The sequence below is a fragment of the Manacus candei genome, unplaced genomic scaffold, assembly GCF_025592945.1.
Source record: "Manacus candei isolate 608988 ecotype Guabito, Panama unplaced genomic scaffold, ASM2559294v1 h1tg000014l, whole genome shotgun sequence".
Classification (NCBI taxonomy): Eukaryota; Metazoa; Chordata; class Aves; order Passeriformes; family Pipridae; genus Manacus; species Manacus candei.
The window spans coordinates 6,094,914-6,110,655 of NW_026138062.1; the positions used below are offsets into that span (position 1 = coordinate 6,094,914).

Consider the following 15,742-nt stretch of genomic DNA (forward strand, 5'->3'; position numbering starts at 1 on the left):
TGCCAGAAATAATCTACATATTTCTCCATATTCTGTCAATGTAGGCCTAAAATGGTATAAGGAATTAAATTAAGTATTGTTTACTTCAAATTAAAACAGATAAAACATCAGTGATTACAGACAGTTCATCATTTAAAAAGCCGTATGTTCTTTCATGCAATACGGCAAATATTTTACAGAAACCACAGTGATTTTGATTTACTATGCCTATTAAATGGGATGTGAGTGCTTTACTAATTCTAAAACTACAGTTATGAAAAATCTCATGTATGGTCAATTTCGACTATGTATCATATAATTGCCTATGTGCAATAGATTTTAAATATGTAAATATGACTCATCCACACTCTCTTAGCCATGAATAGTCACATCTTTTATTTCTTCACACCCAAAACTGAATCCAGTAGGCACAGTGCGTTTGCAATTTCCCTACAATTCCTATTGAATGGGACTGATTTCATTTTTGTCTATGCTTTACATTTACATTTGGGATGAAAACTAGCGTTTAGAGTCCTCGCAAAGTGAGTAGTTGGAATTTCTTCTGAAGAAGAAACAGAAATAAATAAATATAGCTGGCATAATATCATGTCACAAACTGCATTTTAACAGAAAGGTCATTCAGTTTATTAGTAAATACAACCTGAGGCAAAGCTAAAGTTAATAGAGAAGTAATAACTGATTTCAGCCCCCACTGATGTCTGACCAAAGCAGTTAGAAGGGCAGATGGTATGAATGTCAATTTTCACATCATCATCTTCGAGACCAGATAGCATGTAATTATGGGCAGCTGAGCACAAATGTGCAATTACAGTCAGTGGAAGCCGAAGATACTTTTTATCTGTTTATTTGAAAATGTTCTTTTTTTCTTTTTTTTTTTTTTCTCATTCTCTGTGCTAAAAGCTGACTGCAATATTAAGTTCTGAGGAAAAGCATTACATACTTTCAAGTTTGTATGTTGCTATGGAAGGGTCTGCTTAGCTTTTTTTTAAAATTCCTCTAGCAATTTTTTGGCATGAAAAGCATAGAGAAATTTCTTTTTCTTCTTGTACCACACAGTAGCAGAAAATACCAGCTTAGGTCCAATGGTAAAAATAATTGAGGAAAAGTTCAGGCAGAAGCAGTTCACCATGTACTTTAAAATGTAAACTTTCATCTGGAGATGCAACTGAAAAAACATTAGGAAATCAGGAGTCACATATTTAATGCAATTTTTTCGTTCATTTGTTTTCTCTCAGGTAACTGTCATTGATAAAGTCTCCAGTTTGGAGAAGCCTATTCTTTTCTGCTAAAGCCTGTGAAAGTTGCTGAGAGCAAGCTGCTGCCAGAAGTACATAGGCAGTAAATAAGGTGGACTTAAAGAAGAACACTTCCTTAAAAGCAGGCTGCAAGCATTTGCTGAAATCTCTCTTTCATGTGAGGTTCTTACAGTTGCCATGGGAATATAAAGTGAAATATAAAGTGATTGTGACTAATAAGGAAGGAGGTGATTCAGGAGGCAGTAACTGCAGGTGATACCAACTATGAAGCTGTTAAACTGAAATCTGCGCCAATGGATCTCAAACTTTCTTTCCATTCCTCCTTTCTGGTGCAAAGCCTGTGGCATGCCATAAAGGGTCTCCAGAATCTCAAGGCAGGCAGATATCAAGGGAAAACAATGTTGCTTTGTGTTGCCAACTGTCTTCTCCTGCCCCTTAGGGTCTCTCGGGATATCTCCCTTAAAGTCAGTCCAGTGTTCAATCTTGGTTTAAGTGACATTTTAGAACATGGTTTCATGTTTGCAGAGTGTTAGTGATCAGAAAACATCAAGAACTTGCTTAGCTACACATAACTGAGAAACATGTGAATGTATAATGAGTATTCCCTAATGAACTTCTGTTCTGGCTAAAGCAAACTTCTCTTTCTGTTCCCATAATGTTTTCCACAACTTGTGCTATGTATTTTGGTTTGGGGTTTTTTCTCCACTGTTGCTACATGAGGGTTGTTACACTAAAAAGAATGGTCTGCCTTTGAAGCTCAGAGGCTCCTTTCCTTCTCCAGACATCAGGAGTGAGCAATTATTCCCTGCAATTTTCTCACTTCTGTTTCTTTCTGCACTGCAAAACAAAATGAGAGGAGAAAGAGGAAAGAAAACTTCTCTGTATTTTAGCAAACACTGTGACAGAAATGAAACTTCTGATTTTAACTTTGTACTTTATTTGCATAAAATAAGGCCTTTAGTCTCACTGCAACACTATCCTTACGTCTTACAGTGCTATTACTACTTACAGTCATTAAAAACTTGATTCACTTGTCTAAATATAAACTGGCCTTTGAGATGCTTTCAGCTCTGCAGGATACCTGCAGAAAGCTGGAAGAAATGAAACAACTTACAGTACACCTGCATCCTTCTTGGCAGGAGTAGCTCAGTTGGGATACCCCAGCGTATCCTTGAGTGGCACTGGATGCTTGTAGATGCGTGGGCAGCTGAAATGAGTTCTCATTTCCACAGACTATAACAGCAGCTTAAACATTAAACTCGTAAGCAGTTAGGCAAATTTCACCCTGCAGTGCTGAGACATTAAATGAAATCTCCAAGCCTTTGCAGTCTCCTCAATTCACTATATACTGGCAAAAGAGCGAGAGAAAAAACTAACAGGCCTTGCTTGAACAGGACTTTCAAGATTTAGTCCCAAATGCTTAGTTGTCTCGTTTTTTAAACTAGAAAAGTATGTAAGAAAAGCCTTCTTTTCTGTGCTATCAACTTGTACAAATAGTCTTCTATAAAAAGCTACAGTCAGTTTTTTTCAGATTTAATACTGCCTGCTGATGTGCAAAGTTAAAAGTAATTTGAATAATTACACATAAAGATAGAGCTAACATTCATATTCTACCAATGTTATCAACTCAAATACTTTAAACCACATCAAATGACTCTGGTCATATGTCCATTATTTCAGAAAACAAAATTTAGTCATAAAATTACTCAATCCAAAACATAACAGAATAGATAGTGCTGAAATGTTTCATTCTTTGGAGTCTTTATTCTCTAGTAATGCATGCCATTGCATTGAATATAATCTATTCTGTTGTAAAATTAATGGCTTACTTTAGTCTTTCTTTCTGGCTGTAAAACTAATGTCTTACTTTCTTCTGTTGGTGAGCATTTCTTCACTGTCTCTTGAGAACATCTTCAACCCTTGATTATCTTTGTTCTGATCAAATGAGCAACCTGGAGACTGTGTAGGCTTCCTTACAGGAGGACCACATATCTTTTTCACCTAAACGGAAAAAAAGCCACAAGAAGAAGGAAAGAACACATGTAAACAATAATTATTACGTATTTCTCAATTCAGTTTAAAACCATTTTAATAACAGAGAGGAAGATCTGTAGACATTAAGCTAAGAAAACTATAATTAATTATAATACTTCTCAACACTATATCCGTAATGAATGAACAAACACAAAATTAGTCATTTTATAGTAGGAAAAAAATAATAAAGGCACTAATTTTTAAGGAATACCAGGTGTATAAGAAAGTCACCACATGTATTTTATTGATTGTGGCTTTTTAAATTTCATAAGGGAAGTGTATTGCTATGCAGACAGTAACAGTTACCTCAGAGAATAGGATGTGTTGTGAACAGCAGCATATTTCCATTTTTTCTGTGATATATCCCAATGACATTTTTAATATGCATTGAACTTCGTGATTTCTTTCAAGGTTGATAAATTATTATGGTATGTTCAGCACAGTTACACAGAGCATATAGTGAATAGTGAGCATAGTGGAAACTTGCATTACAACATTGCAACATGTTAATTTAATGATCCAAGATGTAAGTTTAATGATTTGGACCATAGATGTTGAAAATATCAAGGCATTTCATGTCTGGCTTTCTGATCTGGATGTCAGTAGATACAAATTCACAAGAATTCCCATTTTCTTCTTTGTAAAATGTGATACTGAGCATTTTGTACGATAGAGGATATCAAATCATGTTTATAGCTTCCTATATAGCTTCTCCTATATACTCTTCCTAGACACTGAATAAAAATAATTAGGGCCACATATATTTATTAAGTAAGAGATAGTTCATGCTGGGAATCATATCAGACAAGATATTAAGCAGACTGAACAGCATGTATTTTGTGTAAACTAGTACACAGGCACTGGTGAAAAACTAACACTGCGTGTGATTTACGAAAAGTTGGTTTCAACAGGTGGTCAACTTTCTTAAAGGAGAAAGGGAGAGAGGAGATCGTGGTTGGCTCTAAGACAGGGATCCAGTTTTTGAAGCTACCATGAGAAGGAGGAAGGAGTGTGTATGTTATACACCAAGGATTACTGTTTCCTTTTGCATTTAATATCCCCACATGTAGGAACAGAGAAAGTAAATAAATCTCATTTTCAAGTTATCATCATACATAAAAGAGAGAAGTGCAAGTCTCAGGGACCATCTTTCCAACTAAGAACTGCTGTAGTGTTAATTAAGAAATATATTTAATATTTAAAATAGAATAAACACAATTTTGATGAGTTTGTTGTTATGCATGGTGTAAGAGGTGATAATGTAAGACTCATTGAAGGTACTTGCTTAGGCCAGTGAAAAGAAGAAGAATCAGCATTATTGCTACACATGAATATTGAAAGCAAGAGTAAACTCGAAACCGAACAGTCCTTTTGGGCTGTGGCTCACATGTCTTAACTCAGGTAGCCAAGTTATAGCTTGAATCCCCTTCAAATGAGATGCATGAATTTACCTGCAAGACAATCGTCTCTGGACATATGACTAATGTCTTTTAAGGGATTACACTTTAAACAACCCTTAAAGTATTAATTTCACAATTTCTTATCAGAAGCAGTGTCTCTTTGGGCAGCATCTTACTACATTTGCTCTTGTCCTCAAATTCAGTTTCCAACCACCCTCACACCATTTTCCCCATTAGCTCTTCTTCAGAGTACCTTATAGCACACTCCACCAGCTTAACTGGACTCTCACTTCCCCCCCTTTAAGTCTCTACACTTTTTCTAGGCTTCATCCATCCTTATGTGAGTTTTCTTCTTCAGTGCTGCACTTTGCCAGCCTCTGCAGCAGCCTATCCCATCAGCCAGTCTACACTAATAAAACGCAAATATACCAGAGGGACAAAATATTTTCATCCTTTTACTTGTCTCACTGTTCTCATATTCTCTTATTCTCGTTGATGTGACACAGGAAGCTTTATGCTTAGGATCAGCTTTTATGACAAAGCAACTGATTGATTGAGTTGTCTCAGTTCCAGCTTGCCATGCACTTTAACTACTGTCTGTCTCACCAAGAATAAAAGTAAGGATTTAACAGAGAGTGAGAGTCAGATCAAGATGGGAAGGAGACTCTGTCTCATGACAGGCATGGATTAGGTGTGTAGGTTGTTGTAGGTCTTAGGTGCCTTGCCTATCTGAACAAGGCACCTTCACTGTCCAGACACTCACAGAGACTGACTGCAGGGTGGCAGCCTGTGAGGGGAGGAGAAATAGGGTGGAGATGACTCACTGGCTAATACAGTCCCTAAACAGATGAGTACCAGGTCAAGGGGAAAAAATAAAATAAATAAACAAATAAATAAATAAATAAATAAATTGCCTCCAGTTACAATAAACTGAAACACCTCTATATACATTCAGCTTCCCTAGGAAAACAAGAGAATCCACAGTTATCTATTTCCTGAATTTACAATAAAGTCTTGTTATATTTTACTCTAATAGGAACAAAAAAAAATAATCTTTACAGTCATAGTGCCTTGGAATATGCATGATACTTGTTTTATATGTGTTATACATATAAACAGTTTTTTCAAAGTACTGTCTAACAGCTTTTCTCTCTGTTCTGTTTGAGTCAATGTCTCCAGAAATGCATTGTGCAATACTAGGAAATTTGCATTCACTGATACATGTAAATACAAACCTTAGTTCCAAATATAAAATCTTTCTTAAAAATTAATCTTGGGTAAACTTTATACATAAAAATAACATTAAAAGCCAGTAATTATCTGAAATGTCTTTTTAAGAACTTAAGATTTTTTCTCAGTGTTTAAAAATTCTGAAAATTCTACTAAAAAGCATTTGCCCAGCACCATGTACACCTCTGCCATCCTCACAGATATGCATGACAGTAATCATACTGCTGAGAACTCAGTTCTGCTAATAACAGCAACAGCACAAAGTTAGCTTACCAATCTTTAGCAGAGTCACTTACTTATTCAGACATACTTTGTTCAGAATGAGCTACTTCAGCCTGTACAATGGTAATGTCATCCTCTCCATTATCTTTCTCATATCTCTGATGTTCAAACCCCAGGTACCACTGACTGACCAACTGTGTTAGTTCTTCTTTGTGTGTTTGGTATGTTTATGGCTCACCCAGCTGAACCCAACCTGGGTTTTTTAACTGTTCAGTAGTGTCTGTCACTTCTATGTAACGTTTAAATCATTAACTGTATGTGCATGACAAATTTACTTCTGCCTCCCACACTAGCCTAGTCTTCATTACCACCTGGTTTTTTCAGTAAACTTGTGTACATGAAATGGTCATACACTCTTATCTTGCCTTCAGGTGCCTGTTCTGTCTGTGAGCCAAATAATTTATAATCAAAATATTTCAACATTTTGTTTCCCAGTACAGGGCTGATGATAGTCTAAAAAAGAGATGAATACAGTTTCCATAATCATGTCTGTTTCTTTTTTTTTTAATGCATTCTTTGTATCTCAAGGAATGAGTACCTGTGGTAAATGTAACACCACCTAGTTGTATTTCCTGTGTTTTCTGAAGGACTACAACTATTAGCTGCATTGTTTCTTAATTTTTAGTCTTTGGGCTGCAAAATTAACCTTGTAAGTAAAAATTCATGTAGTGCTATTATTGCTAGTCTTGAGAGACATTGACTGGAATCATAACTTTAAGAGAAGGGGAATGAACTAATAAATTACCATTTTGCATCAATATCTGAGTAGAATGCTTTCTTATTATCTTCCAGTTTCACTAGAATGGTATCCCTTCTGAATGTTTCCACAAACTGAGTGGATTTTTTTGGCTTCAGAAACCAAATCCCTGAAGAGTGTGTAAAATCCTCAAAGGGGATCAAAAATACCCTGAGAAAAGTGAGACTGAAAAATCACCAGAAATATTATTCAGGAGAAAATTACACATCTCACTGAATTTCAGGAAGAATTAAAGACTGCTATAAAATTTTAAAATAGACAAGCCTCAGCAACTTACTAGGAATTTTTTTTCCTTTGGTGAAATGTTCTTAAGAGCTGCACAATATTTAAGGACATAAAAGGAAACATCAGAAAATTATAAAACTCCTGATTTTTACAGTTCAGAAAAACCTATTGTCATTATACTCAGCATGCTGCTATTATGCACAATTTGTATGCCACAGTATGATGATTGGGTTAATTAAAAGCTCTTGTAATAACCATGCAGTTAAATTACAATTAGTGCCGCCCATGAACTTTATGGCAGTTTGATTTTGCTTGGTGCAATTCCTTAAAATGTCAACTTATGGTTACTTACAGTTTGGAAAACTGGGGCATCATAAACCTTTATATTTACACAGGACTGGACAATGATGGGAACATCATATTAATAATGGTCAGACACTGTTCTCTAAGTTCACACGTTCAATATAAGAAATCTGACACATTCTTTGTTTTGGTTTTGGTTTGTGGGGGTTTTTTTCCCCACCATAGAAATTATTCTTTCTGATCTCAGCATTTCTACTGAAATTATTTTACATCACATGACTGAAGCAAACTGAATGCACAGTCCTGTAATGCACTTCAAACTAGATTTGCCAAGTGATTAGTGACGCTGCTACTGTGACAGAATTAAGACTTGGGAATCCTGAGACCCTCTGTTCCAATTTGGGTCATACACTGTTGTGAAATACACAGAAAAGATGATCATCTACTCCTGCAGTGTGTTCATAGTCTTTTTCACTAGTTCTTACTGCTGTGCACAGAGGAAGAGGGAAGATAAAACTTCTCTGTATACAAAATCTCTTGGGTTTAGACTCAGTTCTAGCCAAGAAGCAGAATCAGGAGTCTGAAAATTGCCCTTTTCTTTATGTTTAACTCTTCTATGTACGCTTTCAAAAGTTTAGCAAGCACTGTTTTTGGTACATATATACATATATATATATGCTGGATTTCCTGTAAATGAGGTATGTGTCAAGTATTCTCTAGATTGATCCAGTCTTTCAGACCTGCAAGGCATCAGAGTGGCCATAGTCCATGCAAGCATTAAAACTGATTTTATTTAATGGGTGTTTTAGTTACTGATTAGTCTGATGGCTTTCAGTTCTAGCTGTCAGATCACAAATTCACCACATCCCTTACAGTTAAATCCCCTCAGTCACTCCTGAGTAAATGGACAGTTGAAATCTAATAACTCTAAATAAAAGCAAGAATGAAAAGGCAGGCTGGTTGAAAATACATTTGTTACAAATAAAATTGTGGTTAACTTAGTTTTTATTTTCTTTTCTAGAAGTACACAAGTGAATACTTTCTTTGAGAAACAGATTCTTGATGAGTCACAAGCATTTCCAGCACCAGATTACTACTCAAACTACCCAAGTTATTCATCCAGAAAAGCAATGAATTAATATTAATTTATAAAGTATCCTTGGTTTGTCTTACTCCAGTTAAACCACAAGAGGGAGCATCAGCATTTCAATATTCCCAAGCACTTCAGCAGCCTTCTATCGGTTTTTTTTTTGCTTGGAACAGTTGCTCATTTAATATCAAATTCCGTTTCAAAGAAAGATGCATTTTGATATGTGAGAAGGTGCACACGTACATGGAAGAATAAAGTATTCCCTATCGAGACAAAATTCAAGTTTTTGAAAACAAGGAGAGCAATTATGAGGTACAAACACCCATGTTTTCCTTCAGAACACGAAAAAAGACGTTCACACGAGATTGTTTCAGGAAAGAGTGGTGGAGTACCACCAGTATTTGTAACCCAGAAAAACTATGTAAAAATCGTGTATTATTTCCTTTGCTTTCCTTGCAAATTTTGTGTTCTTTATCCTTCACTAGTTGATTTTAGCAATGTCTTCGGTATACCGAACTAAGCAAGCTCTGGAGTTAGAGTGGCAAATTATGTTTCACACCTAGGCTTATGCATTTTACAGAACTTGCAGGAGAAGTCCAAGACAAGTGAAGAGGCAAACATTGTGAATAAATGCCATGAGAAATAGAGAGTAAAGCTGACACTTAGACTAATACCTGCTCAAATTACTAAACAATTTGTAATAAACTGCAAGTTAAATCTTAAACAGGTTTGCCAGCTAATGACAATTTCAAAGCAATTTTACTCAAAATTGAAATTAAAATCTCAGATGATACATAAAAAGTTGCATTTATAATTTTTCAATGGAGATATGAGTTGGGAATGGTTTCAAACTCAAGAAAGTACAAATCCAATTTAAAGTAAACCCATGAAATGTAGGAGTTTGCCCCACACCCACCAAGATATTGTTGAGGAAACATAAAGGCAAACTGCAGATATACAAAATGAACACCAACCAGCAAAGCAGAGGTAGTCTCATCAGGAAAAATGGAAAGGATTACATGTTGCAAATAAAAGGCAAATAATTTTCCATGATATATAAATTGAAGTACAACTTGGAGATACTGAAGTAATTATTCTACTCGGTTTGGCAGTAGTGCAGCATCAGTGCCATTGCTGTACAATTTCTTGGGGAAATGCCCCATCACTGGAAGTGTTCAAGGCCAGGTTGGATGGGGTCTTGAGCATCTGGTCTGGTGGAAGGCATCCCTTGCCCATGGCAGGGGGATGGAACTAGATGATTTTTAAAGTCCCTTGCAATGCAAACTATTCTGTGATTCTGTTTCTACCAAACCTTCCATCAAGATGGAGGACCAAGGAAGAGACAAAAATGCTAAGTTTGCAAGTCAGCTTTTTTAATTACAATTTTTTTATACGCAAGTTGTTGAATTCTAGGAGCCACAGTGCCCAACTTTCATGTGACTGAGACTCATACCCTCCTCCTACCACTACATCTATCAAAACTAGTGCTCCAGTTCCTTTTCTTGAGACTGTTCTCATATCTTATCAGTGTTTAATTATCTCTGCTTTCCTTCATAATTTTGCATGTTCTGATTGTAAAATAAAATTTAATAGACCATTAAATATGAGCTACTTAATATACTTTTAATTTGTGTCTTCTGGTCTTTAATTACAAAAACTGTAAATGGTTTTAATTCTGCTGCTCCATTCACGAGGGACTAACACTCAGCAAGTCTGGCAGTAAAAACAGTTGCTCCTCTCAAATGGGGCTGGCTGGGAGGGAAGGAAATTATTTTTTTCTTCTTTAAATGGCTTAATGTTAGGGGAAATCCTGATGTTCTTAGCCAAGTAACCCTGTAGCCAGAACACAGCACTGCCAGTTCAAATTCTTCAAAGGCAGTTCAACAAAAAGTGCTTCTTATGAGAGGCTGCCAGCTCTCCCGATCCAAGTCTGCTTCAGTGGATGCCAAGGTGTTTCATTCATGTTCAGTGAAAAACACTCTGTGGTTATCCTCTGAAAAGGAATTATATAAAACCAGCAGTAGCCCTTTCCAAAGATCAGCAGCTTGTGTGTAGTTTGACTGATTTATTTATGTTCTCTTGTGGTTCAAGTATACTTTATTGCTCATTACTTCTGTGTGCCTGCAAGTACAGTTCCAACACAGAGGGTTAGCACTGTGTTTTCTTGTCGGATACGGGTAGAATTCTTCATTATATCTAGGTCTAAGTCTATCCAGGGTCACCTGTGTAAACCAAAAGAAGTTCAGTAGGAATGTGATTGTCAGTGAAAGCAGAAATGGGGCTCTATAACCTTTATTAAGTATGTTACTCACTTAAAAAAAATATTATAACTTACAAAACATAAAGAATTAGTGAAGGCAAAACAATTTGGTTGCATCAGCATATCTGCATAATGTGTTTGTATTTTGTGGAAGGCTGCAATTTACGCTCCAGAACTGTGAAAAGCAGAGTGGTTTTGTAAGTAAGACTCTGCAACAAAAGTATGCAAGTTAATAAAATCATGTTCACTTACAGTAACAGTCATAATGCATTATTTTAGCATAAGATACTGTCAATACCTCTTTAGATAATTGGAGGGTCACCTTCTCATGATAATAACAAAAAAAAAAATCAGAAAATAAAAAGAGGATGGAAAAGCCTAGTTAGTCAGCATTTCAGAGAATCTAGTTGTTTCTCCTTCATTCTGAATTGCATTTTACAAGATTAGCGGTTTTGCTTCCTGTATCCATATATTAAGTGTTTCAGTGTCTCCTCACTCTCTTCTTTGAACCTGGAAAAAACAGGTTTCTTTGAAAATCTTTTGTGACATACAAGATAGTCACTTATTCATACATGTTCATATCATTTCTAGGACCAAAATAGTCCAAAAAGCTCATTCGTTTCAAAATATCTGTATTTGCCCTCAAGAAAAACCTTCCTTTCCAATACAAAGGATTGGTAGTGGTTTAAAGAACAATTGAGATAGCAGAAGTCTGCTCAGCTCAGTAGCTCCCTTTGCAAAGTTATTCTGTTTCACAATGAAAAAGGAAGAACAGAGAAAAAAGAAAACATATATATAGCTTACAGAAAGGATTCTTAGTGTCCTTTGACAGTTGTTCATACCTTTTATTCAGCTTTGGAGAAGGAGTGAAAAGTCTCCTTTCTTCTCTTTTTGCAAATGAGAAGAATCAGACTACACCATTTTCAGCCTGTTAGAGCATCTTCCTTCCCTTCAGTTCAGATGCCCAGTGAACACACTGAGACAAGGCTGCCACAGTGCCAGATATCTATCACGTCACCTAAACCCAGAACATGATGGCAGCCCAGACTGCTTACTCCACACTTTCAGACCTCTGAGTCCCTGTGCAGCCAACGGAAAGAGGAAATCCCTTTCAAATCTTTTCCCTAAAAATCTGATAAAAAAGGAGAAAAAACTTGAGGTGTATTAAAGATCCTATGCTTCCCTGACATAACAGATCTCAATCTTAAAAAGGGAGTGCAGCAAATGTGAAACATAGAATCACAGAACCAACTTCCAAATATTCAAATAATTTCCAATTGTGAAGTGGATTTTTTCAAAACACATTAAATAGGAATGCATAATGCATGCCGTGATGTATTCCTACATTATTGACTTGGTAGACTATGTTGAACATATCTTATATAAACCTGCACTACTCATCATTACTTGCCAAAACGATGTGTGTATGTTGATAACTGTGGTGGGTTAGACTTGGCTGACAGCCAGATGCCCACCCAGCTGGTCTCTCATTCCCCTTCCTCTACAGAACTCGGGGAGAAAATGAGATCAAAAAGCTTACGGGCCAAGATAAAGACAAACAGATCACTCACCCATTACTGTCATGGGCAAAACAGCCTTACCTTAGGGAAGACAAATTCATATATATTGCCAATTAAAAATACAGTACGATGGTAAGAAACAATGTTCAGACTAAAAACACCTTCTTCCTAGCTCCCCACTCCTTCATCCCAGGCTAAATGTAATTCCTTCATTCCCAGCTCTTCTGCCACCCCTCAGTCCCTCAAGTGCTGCAGAGGGGTTGGGAATTGGCAATTGTGGCCAGTCCATAACACTTTGCTGGTGCAACTGCACCCCATACAACAAGTAACTCCACTATAGGAGATGCAGGCGAGGAACCTGGGCAATTTGGAAAATGAATTTAAAAAAAACACTTCTGAGAAAAGTGTGAGACATGAACTTGATAATGGATTTGAACCTCTTCTCACCAAAGGTAAGAAACATGTCCTCTCTCATTTCCATAAATGAAAGGAAAATTGGGAAAAAAAGAAGAGGAATTAGAATTGATGTATCTTGAAACTGGTATATTCAAATGCTAGAAGCTGATGAATGTAGCAACTGACTTTAATTAGACAGTTGTGGTTTCATGGCTTCATGTTCTGCTATTATATTTAAGAAGTTCTTGACAGAAACAAGTGCTTCCAGTGTTTGCCACACATGACTGCAGTAGACCAACTTCACGCTACATAAAAAAAATGGCTGATATATAAAAATATGCCATACTTTATTACACAAACAGTACAGTTTTTCACAGCTACAGCTGGAGGCATTTCAGAAAATGAAGAGAAAGGGAAGGTGACGGTCTTCAACTATGTGTTAAGTTAGATATCAAGCTTTCTTTTAGAATACCATCATATTAGACTTTATATCTAATTACTGTTCAGCAGTTTTCACAAATCAGTTTATATTGATCTTGTGAAGTAATTTAAATTCATCAATGTATCAAGTAATTTAAATTCAGCAAAGTAATGATGGCATAGTCATACGCCAAAAGCTTTAGGCAGAACTCCACAATTTTATTTCAAAATCTGCTTTGCTGAAAATGACAGGGTTTGGTTTTTGGCTTTTTTTATTAAAAAAGTATGAAAGAACTATATGGCAACTGGCTTACTTTGTCTTTTACACAGCGCTAATGGGAACACACACTTGCTGAAAGTTAAAGGAGTACAAGGATGAGCCCAGATAGATAGTTTGGTGACAGAAACAATATAATGAAGTTTCCCACAATGTCAAATCTAGGCAGTATCTGTGCAATCGTTAAACCAAAGCTCATTTTCCCTTTACAGTTCATCATCAATACTTCCATTTCTCCTGGGAACAAAAATACCTACTGTTGATATATAGCTTGCCTACCAACTCATTTGAAAACCTCTGTCCTTTGAAAACCCCTGGACTATCACTCTGTTCATCTCAATTTTTATGATCCTGCTGTGGGGAATTTTATCCAGGTTTAGAGACTGTATAAGGAGAAATTCTTTTCCTTTGACCAAAGATCTCTGAAATTAAAATAGACAGTGTATACTGACTTGAGAAGATTCAGTTTTAACATGCTCACATGGCAGTGTTCATCAGTATGAGATGAGGCCAGTGCCCACATCCTGCACTTAGGAGAACATGAACATGATATATCATTGCCTGGTCCCTGATGTCCACGTGTGGGCCCTATCCAACCACAGCTGATTCAAAGGTGACAGGCTCTTCAATAATAATATTCACCTGATACACCCACCTTCTAAATCATTTCACAGAATCACAGATTTATTTAGGTTTGGAGGAACTTCTTGAAGTCATATAGTCTAACATACCTAATTCAATCAGGGTCAGCAACAGTTGGTTGTCCAGGTTCATGTCTAGTTGTGTTTCGGATATGGAAGGATGGAATCAAGGATGGAACTCCACAACCTCTCTGGACAACCTACTCCATGGAATTTTATGTTTTTTGATTTCTGCCCATTGCCTCTTGTCCTGTCAGTGAACAAGGCTGAAAAGAACTTGGCTTTTTCCTCTTCACTGGCTCATATCCTGTGTTTATACAGGCTCAACAGTCCTATCTCTTTCAGCCTTTCTGCATATGAGAGATGCTCCAGTCTCATGATTCTCTTTGTGGCTGGACTCATTTCAGTCACTCCATATCTTTCTTGTACTGGGTAGTCCAGAACTGGACACAGCACTTCAGATGTGGTCTCCCCAATGTTGAGGAAAAGGGAAGGATCGCCTCCCTCAAACTGCTGGTAACACTCTTCCTAATGCTGCTTTCCAGTCAGTCAGCCTTCAGCAGATATTGGTGCGTGGAGTTATTCCTCCCCAAGTGCAAGACTTTTCATTTCCCTTTGTTGAACTTCATCAGATTCCCCTCAGGCCAATTCTGTAGCCTGCCAAGGTCCCTCTGCATGGCACAACCGTTTGGGGAACCAGCTACTTCTCTACAAACTTGCTGAGGGTGCTCTCTGTCCCATCACTCAAGCCATTAATGAGGATATTAAACAGTATCTGCCCCAGTATCAACCCCTGAGGGTCAGAGCACTAGTGACTTGCCTCCAGCTGTACTTTGTGGTACTGATCACAATCCTCTGGGCTCAGCCACTCATCTGGTTTTCAGTCCTCCTCACTGTGCATTTTGTCAGTTTATATTTAAGGGTGTTGTAGGAGACAGTCTCAAAGGCTTTGGTAAAGTCAATGACACATCATCCATTGCTCTACCCATAGCCTATCAATTTGGCTGTCCTATGAAGGGTATCAAGTTGGTTAACCATGGCTTCCCCTTTGTAAATCCATGCTGATTACTCCCAGTCAACTTCTCAATGCGTTCAAAATGGTTTCCAGGACTGCCCAGGGAAGTGGTGGATTCTCTGTCCTCGGAGGTTTTTAAGATGAGACTGGATGTGGCACTTAGTGCTATGGTCTAGTAACCATGCTGGTAGTGGATCAAGGGTTGGACTTGATGATCTCAGAGGTCCTTTCCAACCCAGTTGATTCTGTGATTCCATGATTCTATGATTAGTTGTTCCATCACCTTTCCAGGGATGGAGGTAAGGCTGATGGGCCTGCAGTTTCCTGTATCCTCCATCTTACTCTCTTTGAAGACACTGGTGACTTTTGATTTCTTCCAGTCTCCAGAAGCCTCAGTCTTCAACCTCTCCCAGTTTCCATGACCATTCAAAGACAATTGAGTGGACACATGATGACATCAGCCAGCTGCCTCAGTGCTTGAGGGTGGTTCTTCTCAAGCCTAATGAACTAAGGTATGTCCAGTTTGCTAAAGTGCTCTAAGGTTAGTCCCCAAACTTGTTCTTCTCCACTTCATTGATTCTACAGGCTACAGTCTTCATTGATCCACACCTTCCCCCTAGTCTCTGGTCCTTTAAT

At 37.3% G+C, this 15,742-nt stretch overlaps 1 protein-coding gene across 1 annotated transcript in view; it reads right to left on the bottom strand.

Annotated features, from left to right (window-relative positions):
* The window catches only part of GPC5 (glypican 5), a 314,065-nt gene that overhangs the window by 203,624 nt on the left and 94,699 nt on the right, over nucleotides 1-15,742 (bottom strand). Inside the window, exon 4 of the mRNA XM_051780908.1 lies at nucleotides 3,124-3,257. Within this exon, the coding sequence (XP_051636868.1) occupies nucleotides 3,124-3,257 (134 nt within the window). The remainder of the gene's footprint in view (nucleotides 1-3,123; nucleotides 3,258-15,742) is intronic.